This window comes from Lytechinus pictus, chromosome 3, assembly GCF_037042905.1.
Source record: "Lytechinus pictus isolate F3 Inbred chromosome 3, Lp3.0, whole genome shotgun sequence".
Classification (NCBI taxonomy): domain Eukaryota; kingdom Metazoa; phylum Echinodermata; class Echinoidea; order Temnopleuroida; family Toxopneustidae; genus Lytechinus; species Lytechinus pictus.
Window position 1 is genome coordinate 72,746,557 of NC_087247.1, and position 18,230 is coordinate 72,764,786.

At 35.3% G+C, this 18,230-nt stretch overlaps 1 protein-coding gene across 1 annotated transcript in view; it reads left to right on the forward strand.

Annotated features, from left to right (window-relative positions):
- The window catches only part of LOC129256730 (NUAK family SNF1-like kinase 1), a 51,156-nt gene extending 34,265 nt beyond the window's left edge, over positions 1 to 16,891 (forward strand). The window contains exons 3-5 of the mRNA XM_064096076.1: positions 9,206 to 9,325; positions 9,800 to 9,932; positions 11,638 to 16,891. Of these exons, the coding sequence (XP_063952146.1) occupies positions 9,206 to 9,325; positions 9,800 to 9,932; positions 11,638 to 12,767 (1,383 nt within the window). The 3' untranslated portion in view covers positions 12,768 to 16,891. The remainder of the gene's footprint in view (positions 1 to 9,205; positions 9,326 to 9,799; positions 9,933 to 11,637) is intronic.
- Positions 16,892 to 18,230: the final 1,339 nt, after the last annotated feature.

Genomic DNA, 18,230 nt, shown 5'->3' on the forward strand with positions numbered 1-18,230 from the left:
CCTATTATGACGTCATTATAATTATGCAAATCTTGCTCTAACTCCGTGAATATTGGTCAATTTTCACCCAATTTTTGATATGTTGTAGCTTAGTTCTTACTCTTTCTGAGTTATTGCCTTTATTTTTCATTTTGATAGACATATCATCCTAAAAAATTGCAAATAATAATGGCATGTCATTTTTACTCATTTTGCGTGTAATCTCTATGGGACATGACTTTTTCTCAAAACTAGATTCTACATTCTTCTATTTCGTAAGCCATATCTCCAATTTTTGTTGCTAGTTATCCCTGAGCTTTTAGTATGTTGTAGCTGAGATTCTAAGCTTTCGGTTGCGTTTCCTTCATTTTCCGATCAGATGTCGGGATCATGCCCGTAATTCACTTGCAAGATTGGATTTGAGATTCTGGTGTTTTGCTTACGTGTTAAGTCTATGGGAAATATTCTAGCTCAATCGGTTAGGCGTCAGACTTACTTCTCATTCGATCATGCAGGCAGGGGTTCGAGTCCGACTCCTGCAACTTTTTTTTTCTTTGTTATTCTTTTTTTCACCTTATTTCTTATGTCCATTGGAATGTATATAGGTACACATATTGCAATAAATAACCATTTTAAAGGTCATTTTCCATGTTTTTCATATAATTTCTCAGTATCAAGCCTTTTTTACGTATCTAATGCCTATACCACCATCTTTCTTGATTATGTTCATTTCCTATGTTCATTTTAATCACATGGATTATGATAGTGATCCTGATGATGCTGTTGATGACCATGGTGATAATAATGATGTTATGTATGATCATAATGATGATCGTTATGTTGCTTATCTCTGGTAATATCAAATGGTCATGAGCATATTAATGATCATGATCATCATAATAAACATATTACAGAGAGAGAGAGAGAGAGAGACAGAGAGACAGAGAGAGAGAAAGAGAGACAGACAGACAGAGAGAGAGGGAGAGAGAGGTTAAAAGAGGAAAGATTTTTCTTTCTCTGTTTCTCTTTGTTTTTAACATTACCATCATCACCATCATTACCAATTTTATCATGGTCACAAGCTGCGTTGTATTTATCATTAATCTTAGTTTATTCTGATCTGTCACTATCAATTTTTCCCGAAAATTATCATCGCCGTATCATTTTATGATATTTTTGCCATCATCAAAGGTTTGGGGCAAAAGCCTCCTACCAACCACCAATGAAGTCCGTTGAAAAAGAGAGAAAAGAAACAAATAAAAGAGGAAAATAGAAATGATAGATCATGGTCGACTTTCCTCTTTCAGCATATCTTCTGTATTTTTATCATCATCACAATCCCTTTTTTCATTATTGCCATGATTATCAACATATTCATCATCATAATTGTCTTTAATATGGTTCTCATTTTCCAAGTATGTTTATCAAGGTAGCACAAATATCTCAACATTCCAGCTTATCATTATGTGTGTGCGTGTGTAATTAAGTTTATACAGACGTGTATCAATCAGATATGATTATTTACGCCCGAGACCGACCTTTAACGTCAACGTCCGATAGACGTGACTAGGGCCCGAACCTCGAACATCTGCAGCAATTTATAACTTCCTCAATGTAGCTTAGATTACAGGCGCACGTCACAACGCCCATGCAATTAACTTCTGATATAAGTGGTGATGACGTCTCAAGATGGCGGTATACCACTAATCACAATGGAATTGTTCGTTGCTTTTTAAAGAAAAATTCATACTTTATGTTGTTCCATCAGTTGTAAAACAACAGTAGATTTTTTTTGGAAAAGAAAGGAAAAAAAGGGGGAAAGGGGAACAGAGGATCAGGTACATGGTCTAAAATAATTGTCATCGCTGTCATTATCATGATCATCATTATAAGTGATTAAAGGCAAGGGAGCACCGCCTTTACACTTTAGTGATAAAAAAAGAAAGTACTCCTCCGCCCCCCCCCCCCCAATAAAAGCGGGGAAAAAGGAAACGTAAAAGAGGTGCGTTAAAGGACAAGTACTTCATTTTTCCCATTTTTGACATCATTTTGTCCCTCATTGTATTAAGTCTCGACCTTCCCCACTTTTTTTTTTTTTTAAATTATCCTTGGATTTTTTCCATATTTTTTCTATCATTCAAATGATTTGCCATGATAACAATAAAATTGTTCGGATGATAATAAACAACTTTATTCAAAGTGACCCAGGGCAGACTTTAATTACATTATTTACGGGTGCTAATGTCCTCCAGGTGGTCTCTTCTCTGACAAAGGTACTGATTCACAGTCAACAAATTAAAGGGTCTGAAGCATTCATGGGCAGGGATTTGCGTGGTAGACAATGAGACTGACAGGCAATGGTTCATAAACCTTTCTCTTTCAAATAAGTGCACGAGTGGTGAGGAGTCACTCAATTCTTGGAAGTCTTTTGTTTAGAGTGATGATAAACTTGACATCAAAGACTAAATTGGGGAGGGAGCTTTACATAGCTTTGACACATGTTCAATTATTTAAATTTCAAGAGTGCTTATTTAGTTCTCATGATCAAAGTTGTCAATAAAATAAAATTTCTAAATTATCATTATCATCATCATAATCATTATCATCATAATCATTATCATCATCATAATCATTATCATCATCATCACTATCACCATCATCATCATCATCATCACCATCATTATCATTATCATCACCATTATCTTCTTAATTATCAATTCAAACATCAACTGAATTTTATTACTTCATTTAATACTTCACTATTATAATCATGATTATCATTATCACAGATTATTTCCATTTCCTATGCACTTTTTTTTAGCAAAAGGATCATGATAATGATCATGATCATCATCACTATCACCATCATCATCATCATCAACATTATCATTATCATCACCATTATCATCTTAATTATTATCAATTCAAACATCAACCAAATTTTATTACTTCATTTAATACTTCACTATTATAATCATGATTATCATTATCACAGATTATTTCCATTTCCTATGCTCTTTTCTTTTAGGAAAAGGATAATGATAATGATCATGATAATGCTGTTGATGACCATGATGATAATGATGATATTCATGATCATGATTGACAAGTTGACTGACAGACCACCTAATTCGTCCCAATGACGAATTAAATATCTAGTTATTATTATTATTATTAATAACAACAACCGGAAAGTGAAGGGATATTGGTGTTTCCAATGTTGGATTTCGAAAATTATAATGATCCTAATTTTCTCAAATATCTCACTTTAAGCCATCTGCTTTTACTGTCATTTAGGGATTTAAAAGTGATCATTATGCTTTTGGCTTAGCTTTACTCTGTTAGGTTGTTATCCCATCTCATTTATTTTTGTTCCTTATTTTCTTTAATGATGAATATAGTATCAAAGTGTGACATCATCCATTTTCACTTTTGCATTTCAGTGTTTTTTATACCATATTCTGGTAGAGCATGATGAAAAACCTCCACAACCTAATATATGATGGGAATCAGTCCATGGGGCCCCAAGATATGACATCATGAATTCATCATTAGCTCCATTGAAGTCAATTAGCTCCATTGAAGTCAATGTATTTGGCTTGGTTCAAAATGTTAGGAACCAGGCCAATGATACATTGACTTCAGTGGGGCTAATTATGTATTCATGAGGTCATATCTCAGGCCCCCATGGACCGATTCTCACTATAGGTGGTTTCAAACCGCCTCGATCATAAGAATCCCCGTTAAATTACGAGAACTATTTTAGGCTAAAAAATACCCATTAATTATTCCTGCATTCACACCGCCCCAAAACATACCATTCGGGATAAGTTCCTGAAGTTACGAGCATGCGCAGTATGGTCTGTATAAGCAGGCAAGGCGGGAGATTCAAAATCACTAGCCCAGCAGCCACCCACGGCGCCCACGCCCAATGACACGCTGGGCTTAAAGTTCCCGTAAATTGCTTTCACACTGCCAAAATACCTGCGACCTTGGAAAAATCCCCGCGAAAGTTCTCATAATTAAGTACCTACTATTTAGCGGGTATTTTCTTTCGGGGAAATTACGCGTAGTTTGCTTTCACATTACCAAAATACCTGGTATTTTCTGATCGGGGTAAATTTCCCGATCAGAGAATACCTGGAACTGACGAACTTCGAGGCGGTCTGAAACCACCTTCTTTGGGGTTTTCTTATCATGCTCTACCAGAATATGGTATCTAGAAAACAATGAAATGCAAAACAAAGTTGTTTTGTGACATCATTACTTGGGTACTCTACACATGTATCTTAATACAGGGGGGAAGTCTTTCACTGTTCATTGAAATAAAATCAACAGTGTTGCACAAATGTAAAATAAAGTATGCAAATAGGGAGAGTAATTGTGGACTTGAACCAAGGTCTGCATTTACCCTTGGGTTAGGTGTGTTATAACATGTGAGTTTCCACAATGACGGCATCATGTAAGCAATAGTCTCTTGTCTTTGGTATAAATGTTATCTCCTGGTTTCTAGGAGTATCTTGGTCCGGAGTAACTCTGTCCAGAGGGTACTATTCCGACCTATTCTCCGATCCTTCTTATGCCCAAAATAGCCTAGTCTTGGTCGTGATGATAGAGATAACTTCGGAAATTTAATCCATGCATAATAGAATTTTACCCCAACAAGGATCCCACTTATTTATTTATGCTGCTGCAGAAAATATCAGAATGGAATTAGGAACCTACTGGGATAGAGAGAGGATTACATGAAAAGATTAATTTCACTGACACCCATTATTTGATTTAGTGTAATCCTCACACAGACACTAAAATGGTAAAAGGGGCCACCACTCCCAGTTAGATTGGGCTTTTATTCATCCTCTCATACTGTTTTGACATATTTTTTAAATCAAATAATAACACAACTTGTTTTTGAAAAAGTTGTTGATATCTATGCAGAATGAATAAACCATAAATGAAAGTAAAAATTTTATTCTAAATGCTCCTTTTCATAATTTCTGTTGATATATTAGTTTAAATTTTAGAGGGTAAATTCTGGAAAAGTACTCTTTTCAAATCCATTCCATTAATAAGATAGGCAGGCCTACCCCTATTTCCCTGAACTATCTAATACAAAGGGACTTACTTTTTGACATGAAATTGTACTCCATAGGGGCAGAAATAAGAACATGATGACATTTCTGTTAGTGGGGTAGGGCTGCCAAATGTGTTTTTTGAAAATAAGTAAAAATACACAATTATTTAGAAAGATATAACTCCATGTTAAATGGAGGATAATGTAGTAACAGTTTAGGCCTAATTATTTAATTCAATCATATTCAGCTCCTGTTTTCTGATTATTTGATGACCCAAAACAATGAATTTTAAATTTTCTCTTTCTTGGGACACTTTGTCTCATTGGACAAAAGGTTTTGCAGCTGAAATTTCACCAAAAAAATCTAGATGTTTTGTCTGATTGGATAAAGATTGACTTAGCTTTGACGCTGCTTTGATGAAATTACTGGCACAATTTACGCAGAGATAAGATTAACCCATCTTTTGCCATAACCACCACACCAATTAATTCAAATTTTTGCCCTGGGGTAAAAAAAAAGATGATATGCTGAGTAAATATATGCTGTTCTCAGCTTTTATTTAATGATTGTCAAGCCAAAGATTTGGTCCCGCAGAGTTCTTTGGCCTGCAAAAGAGGCTTCAACTTCTTCAAGTATGCACATATATATCACATACAATCCATTGGAGGGGCAGTTGGCAATACATAAATTATCATCGCCAGGTGAATAACACAACCCTAAACCTAACCCTGATATGAATTCTATAAAATGACATCTCAAATTTGAAAATAATTCTTCCTGTGTGTACACTTCAACAAATTCAGTCATTAGGAGTCTCCTCATCACATGTGACATGAAGATAAAAATGTAAAAATTCATAACTCTGTTTTTTTTACTGAAAACCAGGTTTCTTTCATTATTCTGTCTTTATCATGTTTGATGGCAGGATAGATGGTGTTCTCTTTCAACAAAATAAAATAATCATTCATTGTGATGTGAAAGCCACTGCCCTGACATTAGTTCTTTTGATAGAAATTTTTTCGATTTCATGTGCAGGCCTACATGTGCACAGTGTATGAATAAAGAAGAAAACTCCATGAAACATTTCTTTAGTTTCTGTTTTAGAGAGATAATATAGGCTACAAATATAGGCCTAATAATACTTGGTTTTAAGGCAGGGGGTATTTCACCTCCCAGGTAGGTCACAAACATGTAACATTCAAATCAATAAGTTACATTTAGTTACGGTGTCCCTTGCAATGAATTCAAATAGAAGAATATTATTTCAGAAGTAGACAACCAATCAGCCATACCAAGTTTTACAAGGAATCATGCACATATCACAATTGAAACTAAATTGTGAATTGTTTTGAAGGAGACCACTATCAGAAAGTTTTTTAACACCAACCTTCTTCTAAGAATTGTTGATTGAAATGAACAGCACCTGCTGTGCAAGGCTTTGTTCAGTATCCATACCTCCATTTTCTATTTGACTTTTGCTCATATGCAATTTCAAGTTAGTATTTCAAGGTCTACCAAGCATTTTGTTTTCTATAGGTGGTTTCAGACCGCCTAGAAGTTCGTCAGTTCCAGGTATTCTCTGATCGGGAAATTTACCCGATCAGAAAATACCAGGTATTTTGGTAATGTGAAAGCAAACTACGCGTAATTTCCCCGAAAGAAAATACCCGCTAAATAGTAGGTACTTGGGGAAATTACGAGAACTTTCGCGGGGAATTTTCCAAGGTCGCAGGTATTTTGGAAATGTGAAAGCAATTTACAGGAACTTTTAGCCCAGCGTGTCGTTGGGCGCGGGCGCTTTGAGTGGCTGCTGAGCTAGTGGTTTTGAATCTCGCGCCTTGCCTGCTCCTAACTTCAGGAATTTATCCCGAAGGGAATATTTCGGGGCGGTGTGAATGCAGGAATAATTAATGGGTATTTTTTAGCCTAATTTAACGGGGATTCTTGTGATCGAGGCGGTTTGAAACCGCCTTATGAGTAGGGGTTGCAGAGGGAAAAGTGTTTGCATTCAAGAAATGAAAACAAATACATGCTGCTGCCAGAATAACCTGTTTGCGAATAAAAAGGTGGTAAAAAGAAGGGGACCTAGAACGGGACCTAGAACGGAAATCCAATCAGGAAAGGAATGCTACTTCATTTCTGGGTAGATTTGTTATAGTTTTCTAGGTCTGTTACTTGTCAAACTATCAACATTTCTCTCAAATAACCTTCTAGTAGCAAAATCAATTGACTAGGGACTTTTCTGAGCCACTTCCAGGGTTAGGTGAAAAATATAGGAATTTACTGTTGAGCAATGAAATTTGTTTTCTGCTGAAATATATGTTTTGATAGATTGGTTTGACATCATGTCATGATGGGAATAGTTACCTGCTAAGTTCCATGTGATACTGCCAAGTATTCAGACTTGTTTTTCTGCAATAAGACAGTTTTATGAAAAACAGTTTCAGTAACTTCTAGAAGTTTTTGCAGGATTATGATGGATTGAATTACATTGTATTTGGAGTACTATTTGTGATATTACAACAATGTGGGATGATCTCTCAGTTAATGGATAAAGCTTTCTAGAGAATATTTCATATGATCTTGACATGGAATGTGATGATAATGATGATGGTGGTAATGATGATGGTGATGGTGATGATGATGATGATTGTGATGATAATAATGAAAATGTCTTTATATTTGTGTCACAATTGTAATACATATAAAAATGTGCCTTTTGAAAAGTGGCCCTTTCATAGGCCTGGCCTATTTTAGCTCAATGAGATATGATACATCTAAAACACAGAAGAAACTCTGATATCACAAACTCAGAGTGGAATGTTAGAAGTGCTTTTTGTCTCGCCCACCAGAGATGAAGGCGAGACTTATACCCCTTTCATAAACCTATCCTCCAATTAGCCGCCTAAGAGTAATGCGGATAATTCAATCAAAATTGCGTTCACAAAATCCGAAAATAATCTGCACTATTTTTACGAGTGCCCGTCCTGAAAAAGGCGGATAATCGTCGTGGCAACCTTACACACCCCCTCCGATGCGGTTGTGTTGGAAAAGGGTGACCTTGTGACCGCACCATGGCAATTATTATTTGAAATGCGTTCATAAAGTCAAAATCTGGTCCCGATGCTGCTATTATGCGGATAATTGCAGCATCAAAATAATGCGGATAACTCTGGTCCTCCTCCGATTTTACGACCAAATTATGCTGCTATTAGCCGCATAATTGGGTTTATGAAAGGGGTATAAGGGATCCAATTGTCATCTGTCGTCCGTCCATCACAAACCTTATGACACAACTCCGCAACCGTAAGTCACTTTTCAATCAAACTAGGATGGTAGATGGACTTGGGGGACCTGCATTTTATGCTGCAGTCAGAGGTCACATGGTAAGGCCAAAGGTCATTTTCAGGTCAACGTTAAAGTTTACATGCAAGACTCTTATGACACCTTACTCCGCAACCGTAAGTAATTTTTCAACCAAACGTGGATGGTAGATGCACTTGGGGTACCTGCATGTTATGCTGCAGTCGGAGGTCACATGGTAAGGTCAAAGGTCATTTTCAGGTCAACGTTAAGACTCTCTTATGATGCCTAACTCCGCAATCGTAAGTCACTTTTCAACCAAACCTGGATGGTAGATGTACTTTGGGGACCTGCATGTTATGCTGCAGTCAGAGGTCACACAGTAAGGTCAAAGGTCATTTCCAGGTCAACGGTAAAGTTTATGTGTAAAACTCTTTTATGACACAAAAATCCGCAAGCATAAGCCACTTTGCACCCAAACTTGGGTTGTAGATGTACTGAGGAGACCTGCATATCATGGCGCATTCAGAGGTCACATGGTAAGGTCAAAGGTCATTTTGAGGTCAACATTAAAGTTTACATGTGCATCCTGGATCTTTATGGACATTGATCTGGCCAAGAACTCATGATCAATGCACCTGTCTGCTGTTACTACCCATCTCCCCATATTCCTTTGAATATGTGAAAATGGTTTAATATCTCAGCAGAAGTGTGACTTGATGATCTGTTCCAGATGATTGAGTATCTTTAACTCACACCTACACCTACTATAATTTTCAATGGATGGATAGCCAAACAGCTCTAATAAGTTTTCTTTTTATTTCCCATATCTTCCGTTTTGAAAACAGATTGCTGATTTTGGTCTTTCAAGTTACTACAGTGACAATGATCTCCTACATACATTCTGTGGAAGTCCTCTCTATGCTTCTCCTGAAATAGTCAATGGTCAACCATACCATGGTCCAGAGGTGAGTTCAAACAAATTCAGATATTATGATGGAAGGCAGTATCCACATTGAGAAATATTTGATTGTTACACAGAAGCTTCTCTTGATTAATTGTTAATCAACGCAATAATTATTGATTTATCTTCTGAAATTTGCCATCTCTTTTAATCTCAATCAGTGAGAATATTCCGTTGGAAGTGTGACCTTTGGTTAATATGCTCAAATCTACGTATCAGCATATGCTTGTTATAACCCTGGCTTTATCATGGGCCAGTCTACTCCTCATCTGTAATTGTTGACTTTGGAAACTGTAGCTCTCTACCAGCAATGTACTCTATATATACATTTATTTGAGAAGATGCAAGAAAAGGAAACTCAAGTCTTTCACTGTTGCCTGAGTACCACATATTTGACTTTTGATTTCATCCATCACTTATTAACTTGCGTGATGTGGATTTCTACAGTTTACTTTACTCTGTATATCTTCATTTATAGGTTGATTGTTGGAGCCTTGGTGTCATCCTGTATGCTATGGTTTATAAGACGATGCCTTTTGGAGGAGATGATTTCAATAATCTTAAGAGACAGATCATTGAAGGGCGGTATTATGATCCATGTCCTGGCACAGGTTGGTTATTTAAAGGCTCACTTAGGGGGCATTACAAGAAATTTGTTTGCAATTGATTTCAAATTAACACTTGCACATTTGTGATTGGACAGTTGTAACTTGATAGATACCAGTGAAAATCAAGAGTCTGATCTCGTTTTTTTAGTAAATAGAGAAAGCAAATGAGGTCATTCCCAAATGAGTTTGGTTTTATTTTTTACAACTCTGCATAAGGTGTGGCGGAGTGATAATTTATAATTGATTTTTAGACCTAGAATGTACTTGCAAATATCTATAAAGTTTTCCCCACAGTAGCCATGCTAGAAGACAAATAATTTAAACCTATACATCAGACCATGATCAGTCATTGTTGTTATGATCTAATGCACAAGTTTCCAAAACCAACTGAGAGTGCTCAGTCATTTTCAGCAACACTCTAAAAAACACTGTGTGAATTATATGTGATAAGAACTGAAAGGTTTTTGGGATGGAGGTATCCAAGAAAAGTAAGAATTCAGGTACTGGCAGTGTATGTTTAGATCTCAACATCTGCTTCTTGTATTGTAAATGTGGTTATCTGTGTGCAAAAAGGGCATGCGATTAGTGAGTGAATGCTGAATGTTGATCGGTTCATCACCAGACAGTATGTTTCTTAAATGGTGTGAAGACAGTTGATTCAACCCCATTTTCTGACAGAACTTCTTGCCCTCTACTATAGACTCGATGTGAAGACTGCTGTTTTAGCATTTGAAACACCCACAAATGATATAAATCTCTCATATTAATTGTATTTGAAAACAATCTTGCAAAATCTAGACGGTTTTCACTTTTTATGCCATCGAATAAAATCGAAATAACATTCTGAATTTCAAACCTACATGACCAAGGTCAAAGGTCATCTAGGGTCAGTGAACTTTGATAATGTTGGGGGTATTTGTGGAATTGTCATCATAACTTAAGGTTTATAGATCTAGTTCATTAAACTTAGACACAAGAGTAACCATGGATCCCTGAATATCCTGTGTGCATTTTAGGTCACATGACCAAGGTCAAGGCTCATCTAGGGTCAGTGAACTTTGATAATGTTGGGGGTATTTGTGGAATTGTCATCATAACTTAAAGTTTATGGATCTAGGTCATTAAACTTCGACACAAGAGTAACCATGGATTCCTGAATATCCTGTGTGCATTTCAGGTCACATGACCTACATCAAAGGTCATTTAAGGTCAATGATCTTGGGCCATTTTGGGGGTATTTGTTCAATTGGCATTATAACTTAAAGTTTATGGATCTAGTTCATCAAACTTCGACATAAGAGTAACCATGGATCCCTGAATATCCTGTGTGCATTTCAGGTCACATGACCAAGATCAAAGGTCATTTAAGGTCAATGAACTTTGGCCGTATTGGGGGTATTTGTTGAATTTGCATCATAACTCTGAAAGTTTATGTTTCTACTCATGTAATTCATGAAACATAGACAAAAGGGTTATCAAGTATGTTTTGCACACGTCTTAGGTCACATTTGGGTCAATGGACATAGCATTTTATTATCATATGAGTGTTTTATTTTGTGAATGTTTTCAAAGTCAGCACTGTTGCTATATTGAATCGCGTAATGCAGGCGAGACAGCCAGAGGCATTCCACTTGTTTACTTGCATTCATTCATTCATTCTACTTGAATCAAATGAATGTTATGATGTTTTTTTTGTTTGTCTTTACAGTGCAATCCCAACTTATCAGACATCTTCTATCGATAGATCCACGCTACCGAGCAACCATCTATGATGTAGCTCATCATCCTTGGGTGTTTGGTGAGGATGCTAATGAGATTCTTACCATGGAGCTTGCTTCATCAATTGGTGAACAAAACACAGACTCATCAAAGGAAACAGAAAGCACTGAATCTAGTGATACTGAGAGTGACAATAAGCCTCCTATCGTAGCTGTTAAACCAACCAGTATTCTCAAGGCAAGTTCCAAAGATAGTGATTCTATGGTAGCTACACGGGTCAATGAACAATCCATTTTGGTTGAGGAACAACCAAAGGTGTCAGTTTCTAGCAATGATTCAGGTAGTGATTCTCCAAGCAGTCCTCTTGAACTCAAGGCCAAAGGTTTACCACAGGTCAAGGGAGTGATACAGAATGAAACAGACAGCTTCTTGAGCTTAGCTAGTTCAACTGCAACTCTTCCTTCTGAGGCCTCTAGAGCAATAACCAATGATGATGTCTTTAAAAGAGCAGATGTTCCGGTGATAGATGTTGTAAAGCGAAGAGCAGAGCCTGGTAAGGTTGTCAGAGCCCAAAGACCAGCTACTGTTGGTGCTCTTTACAGTGATCTTCCATCTCCAAGGACATTGGTCAATCAACTAATTGGAGAAGATACCATATTTGAGTGTAGTTCAGAAGAGAAAAGGGCAAGTGCTCGTCTCTCAAAGCGAATGTCTTGTGGCAAGTACTCTAAAATAACAGAACTTTGGGAATCCATTTTCAATGAATCACACTTACAGGCAGTGATTTCTTCAAAATCGCCAAAGTCTGGATCTGATGAGAGCCCTGGATCCAGCTCTAGTGAGGACCTCCTGGAGATCTTGAACTCTCAACATCTCAAGAAAAGTTACAGTAGCTCCTTTAAATTGACCAGACATCGCTTCTCTAACCATCGTCGGTCAATGCGCACGCATAAAGAAATGGTCATCATGGAAGCCCAGCAACTACAGATGAGGTCTGAGTCTCTTTTTGAGAAACCAGAATTTCGTAAGGGAACTCGAGATTCTGGTCTTGGCGATGATTTGGAGAACTTGGCAAAAGTTTATCAGAAAGCATTAGAGATATCTAGTAGTGTTAATTGATCTAAGTGTCTTTCCTTAAAACTATCAATAGAAATTGGTCTGGTAGGTTGAAGGAAACTAAGACTTAGGAAACTATAGTGAACTTTTTTTCAAATAATATTTATCAATCTAGTCTATTCCAAGATACAAGCCTTCGTGTTCATACAACATCAAAGGTCAGTTAAATTGTTTTACTGTTGTAGCTTCATGTTTTACATCTCTGCTCTTTTCATACTGTTTGAATGAACTGATGGCTATCAACCCTATCAGTAAGAGAGAAAACAAAATCAAGTCATTTTTTCTCCTGGTAGAACCTATTTCATGAAAAAATGTTTTCAAGTTACAAATACATATTTTTTGAAATATTGAAATGGGATATGTGTATGGAAAAAGTGAAGAGATGCATTCCATTTGGTAAAGTGTTAAGCAAAATGCAAATCATCTTGGATTTTTTCAAAGTTAAACATCAGTGGCTTGTGGTTTAACAAAATAGTGGCCACATATGCAATATGCTTTCATTTCAAATAAGTGTATTGCGGGTAATTACACCACAAACAATAATCCATCTCTAAAATGGTACTCTAGGCTGTGAATAATAAAGTTGAACAGATAAAGCGAAATCAGACAAACAAAACAATGAAAATTTGATCAAAATCGGTCAAGGAATAACAAAAGGTTTGACATTTCAAAGATTTGCATTATCCTAGTGAAACAGTTCAATGCATGTCGTCATGAATATTCAATTAACAAACTGATGATGTTATATCCTCACATGTTCTTTTGTATTTTATTATATTAAACTTTGTTTATTCAAATTTTGTCCTCCAAAAATTGAATATATTGGATTGACAAGTGATTTAATGCGTTAGATATTCATTGCTGCAACCCATTTTATTGTCTCACCTGCGAAGCGGCGACGTCAACACCAAATCTTAACCGAAGGTTAAGTTTTTGAAATGACAGCATAACTTAAAAAGTATATGGACGTAGTTCATGAAACTTAGCCATAAGTTTAATCAAGTATTATTGAACATCATGCCTGAGTTTCAGGTCACATGACCAAGGACAAAGGTCATTTAGGGTCAATGAACTTAGACCATGTTTGGGAATCAACTTCAAAATCTTAACCTAAGGTTACGTATTTGAAATGTCATCATGACTTAAAAAATATATGGACCTAGTTCATGAAACTTGGACATAAGATTAATCAAGTATTACTGAACATCCTGCCTGAGTTACAAGTCACATGACCAAGGTCATTTAGGGTCAATGAACTTCGGCCAAGTTGGGGGTATCAGTTGAATTACCATCATAACTTTGAAAGTTTATGGATCTGATTCATGTAACTTGAACACAAGAGTAATCAAGTATCACTGAACATCCTGTACCAGTTTCAGGTCATATGATCAAGGTCAAAGGTCATTTAAGGTCAATGAACTTTGGCCAAGTTGGGGGTAGTTGTTGAATTACCATCATAACATTGAATGTTTATTGGTCTGGTTCATAAAACTTGGACATAAGAGTAATCAAGTATCACTGAACATCTCATGCGAGTTTCAGGTCACATGATCAAGGTCAAAGGTCATTTAAAGTTAATAAACTTTGGCCATGTTTGGGGTATTTTTTGAATTACCATCATAACTCTGTAAGTGTATTGGTCTAGTTCATAAAACTTGGACATAAGAGTAATCAAGTATCACTGAACATCTCATGAGAGTTTCAGGTCACATGATCAAGGTCAAAGGTCATTTAAAGTCAATAAACTTTGGCCATGTTATGGGTATTTGTTGAATAACCATCATAACTCTGAAAGTGTAAGGATCTAGTTCATAAAACTTGGACACAAGAGTAATCAAGTATCACTGAACATCTCATGCGAGTTTCAGGTCACATGACCAAAATCATACGTCATTTAAGGTCATTTAATTTTGCCCATTTTGGAGGTAATTATTAGATTGCTGTCATAACTTTCAAAGTTTATAGATATAGTTTATAAAATGGGGATATAGGGGTAATCAAGTATCACTGACAAGTGTTAGGTCGCATGAACAAGGTCAAATGTCATTTATTGTCAATGAACGTAGTATTGTATCATTATATGAATGGTGTTTTTTGTGAATAATTATTTTATAGTAGTTTTCAAAGTCAGCACTGCTGCTGTATTGAATCGTGCGATGGAGGTGAGACTGCCAGAGGTACACTTGTTATGATTTCATGTAATAACATGAAAAGGGAAAGTGGGGACATGACATCAGCCATCCTAATTAATATTCACGATGACGTGCATATAACTGTCTTCACAAAATATTTCTAAACAATAAAACTCCATCACTTTGTAATAGCTGATTTTTATGAAATTTTCAGCATTTTGCTTGGTAAATGTTACTCTATTTATTTAGCATTGAGTTCCCCTTTCATTTTATTTTTTGCCTTTATAACGAATAGGTTGTAGTTTGCACTCATGATTTGATTTGATTTAAAAGTTACATGTTCAACAACTGACTTTCATTATCTTGCCATGTGATATATATTTTGTAATAACTAAGTAATGAACATCCTGTTGATTTGAATTGGTGCTCTTTTGAAGTCTTTCTCTATCTTTTTGAAAATGTCACATATAATAGTGTAATTAATACACACTTTTGACAAAGTTTAGATCCAATGAAGCAACTATTTCTTTGTTTTTGAGCCTTTGACTTGCAATCTCTCTTTCAATGAAAGGAAGAAAATACTCCAGCTACCCTTTTGTGAAAGATAAGCTTTGGGAAGTATGGAACATAGAGGGCGCTACCTAATATTTAGGCTCTGTCAATTTTGTCAACATAATCATCTTTCCTGACAGTGATGCAAGAATGTATTGATGGATATTGTTCTTTGCTTTCTAATCTAAAGTTCAGTTAACATCTTCACAATATTTGGCCTGTCTGGTTGAGTAGAGAAATTGTGGATGAAGTGATGGAAATTTTCATAAATTATACTAAGTCTCTCCAAAGAGTCACATGAATTAAGACATGTATTACAACACCACTTTGGCCCATATTCTCAAAAGAGGTTTCAATTGTACCATGGTACAAAACCATTGACTATGCATGTTTATTTCATAAACGCGCTTCATTTTAAGTGCACTTTGCCAAAAACGTGCATTTGATTGGATATAACTTTGTGTACACGATGAAAGAAGCGTAATTATGTTAAAAAATCTGCATTGTCCAGGGTTTTGACCATGGTACAATTGAAACGTCTTTGAGAATATGGGTCTATATGTTTATTATCATACTACAATCCATGTTAACAATGAATTGATTAATAAGGAGATTTGTTGATGTGAGAACATGAGAAAGCTGAGGTGATATCTGCAACCAAGTGATGTGATTCTCATATATTATTCGCTTTATTATATTTTCACTCACCTTCATATTATTATTTTTTAATGTGTTTTATAATTTCAGCAATAATACTAAATAAATACTTAGCAACTCCTAAAGGGTAATCTTATTAAAAAAGTAATAAATCTGGTAATATTTTTCTTTACTGATTAACCTAAAATTGACTGTAATATATTAATTTTTTGATATTTCCTCTAATTGATTTTTAAGTAAGGAAACTAGTTAGATACGCAGTTAAAAATCATAATATCTTTATAACTCAAATTTGATCCAATGAGTGCAATAACCACTTACTTCTCTTTAATTATAGTTTTACATTGCTGTTAATTCTTTAATAACTTGTATAGGATATTATGTGCGTTATTTTACTAAATCGTGCAACATTTTAATGATTTTAGCCCATCTTTTTACAAGTATTATCACTGCAGATTATACTTATCATGTCGTACCATATGTGTGTTACAATGTAAGTAATAAACAGAGTTCGAAACTCCCCCATCATGATGATAGTATGTGATATGGAATTCTTCTATGCCTCTTATATTGTAAGGGTTTCCCCACCAAATTATATTATCTTTTTTAGTTGTGTAAATACAGTGAATATTTTATAACTCAGTTTTCTTGCTAAAATAACATATGATCCAGACTCGCAGGTTCAGCCTATAAACACTTTGAAATACTCTTGCAAAGTGACTTAAAGTGCTTTGCTGTTTTTTTTCTTCAAATTCTAAGTAGGATATTAAAAGTGTCATTAAGTTAGGCACACATTAAATTGATGCTTTCCTTTTAGAAAACTCTTTACAGTCCTCCCCAAACACTATATTTACTTTCCATCAATTGACAACATATTATCTTGTTCTCAGTTGATAGTTCTCAGTATTGGTGCAAAGATATCTTGGCTTAGAGTTCTGAAACTGAAAATCAAGTTCAAATGTGACATTAAGTCTTTGGTGATTTAATTGGAGAAGAGGAGTGTATTTTATAAGCAACAAATAAAAACTAGGAAGCTGATTGGATTTCATGACCAGCAATGATTGCTCTTTTGGAAGCACATCAAATGCAAACATAGAACTATATCCCATCATGTTGTTCTTAACCAAAAGCCTATCAAATTTCTAACACGAAATCCTCAGAGGAATTAAGATAGGAGCATTTGTTGTAGGAATGATTAGGTCTTCCCTCCATGTATTTTACTCTGACAAAATATCAGTAAGGATAGTAAAAGAATTGCCAAAGATATACAGGATGAAATATCAGCCGATTGATATCAACAATAATAACCATACAATTTATGATGAATGTTGTCATTAACTTTTTTTATACAAATGTTACTGCATGAATTAACCGGTATTTAAGAACTATGATTATGATAATCCAGAAAAACCTCTTGTTTTTTTTGTAGCAGTATGATAATCTGCCTATTATAATAAGGAAATAAAATTTCTCATTTAATTATAAAAGAAACAATGCAGTATGTATTTTGTTCTAATTGTATACATTCTTTGATATTTTACATTAGATGTGAATCTATGTATTAGGCAAAATTCAACTCAAAAGATATGAATAGTGCATGTTTTGCATGTTCTGATATTGACGAAAGGCTTCTATTTGACTTATAAAAGGTTTACTGAATATGATAGTCATATAACTTTCATGTCTGCCACATTTGATGTTGATGTAATTGGCGTAGGTGGGGTGGTTAGCCACAGAGTTAATAGGTACATGGTACATTCATATCCAATGGTAATATTTCAGGAAAAAAAACATCTAACCATGATTCATATTTGTTTGGGTTTTTTATAGGGGATGTTCACCCTGAAAAAGGTTCTTTTGTAAAAATAGCAGAAAATTTAAAACTATTGGAGAATGATTGAGGAAAAATCTTCAAAGATAAAAATGTTTTTAGAATGTCATATGCAACCAGCTTTTCCACAGATGGTAAAAATCAATGAAAGGTCATTTTCCCACAAATGTTTTTTATTGTAGATTCAGTATAGACCAATCATTACACACCCGTTTCTGAAATAATAATTAAGAAATATATTACTGATAGTCAACACAAACCATTAGGAAATTGAATTTTATGCATGTTATATTA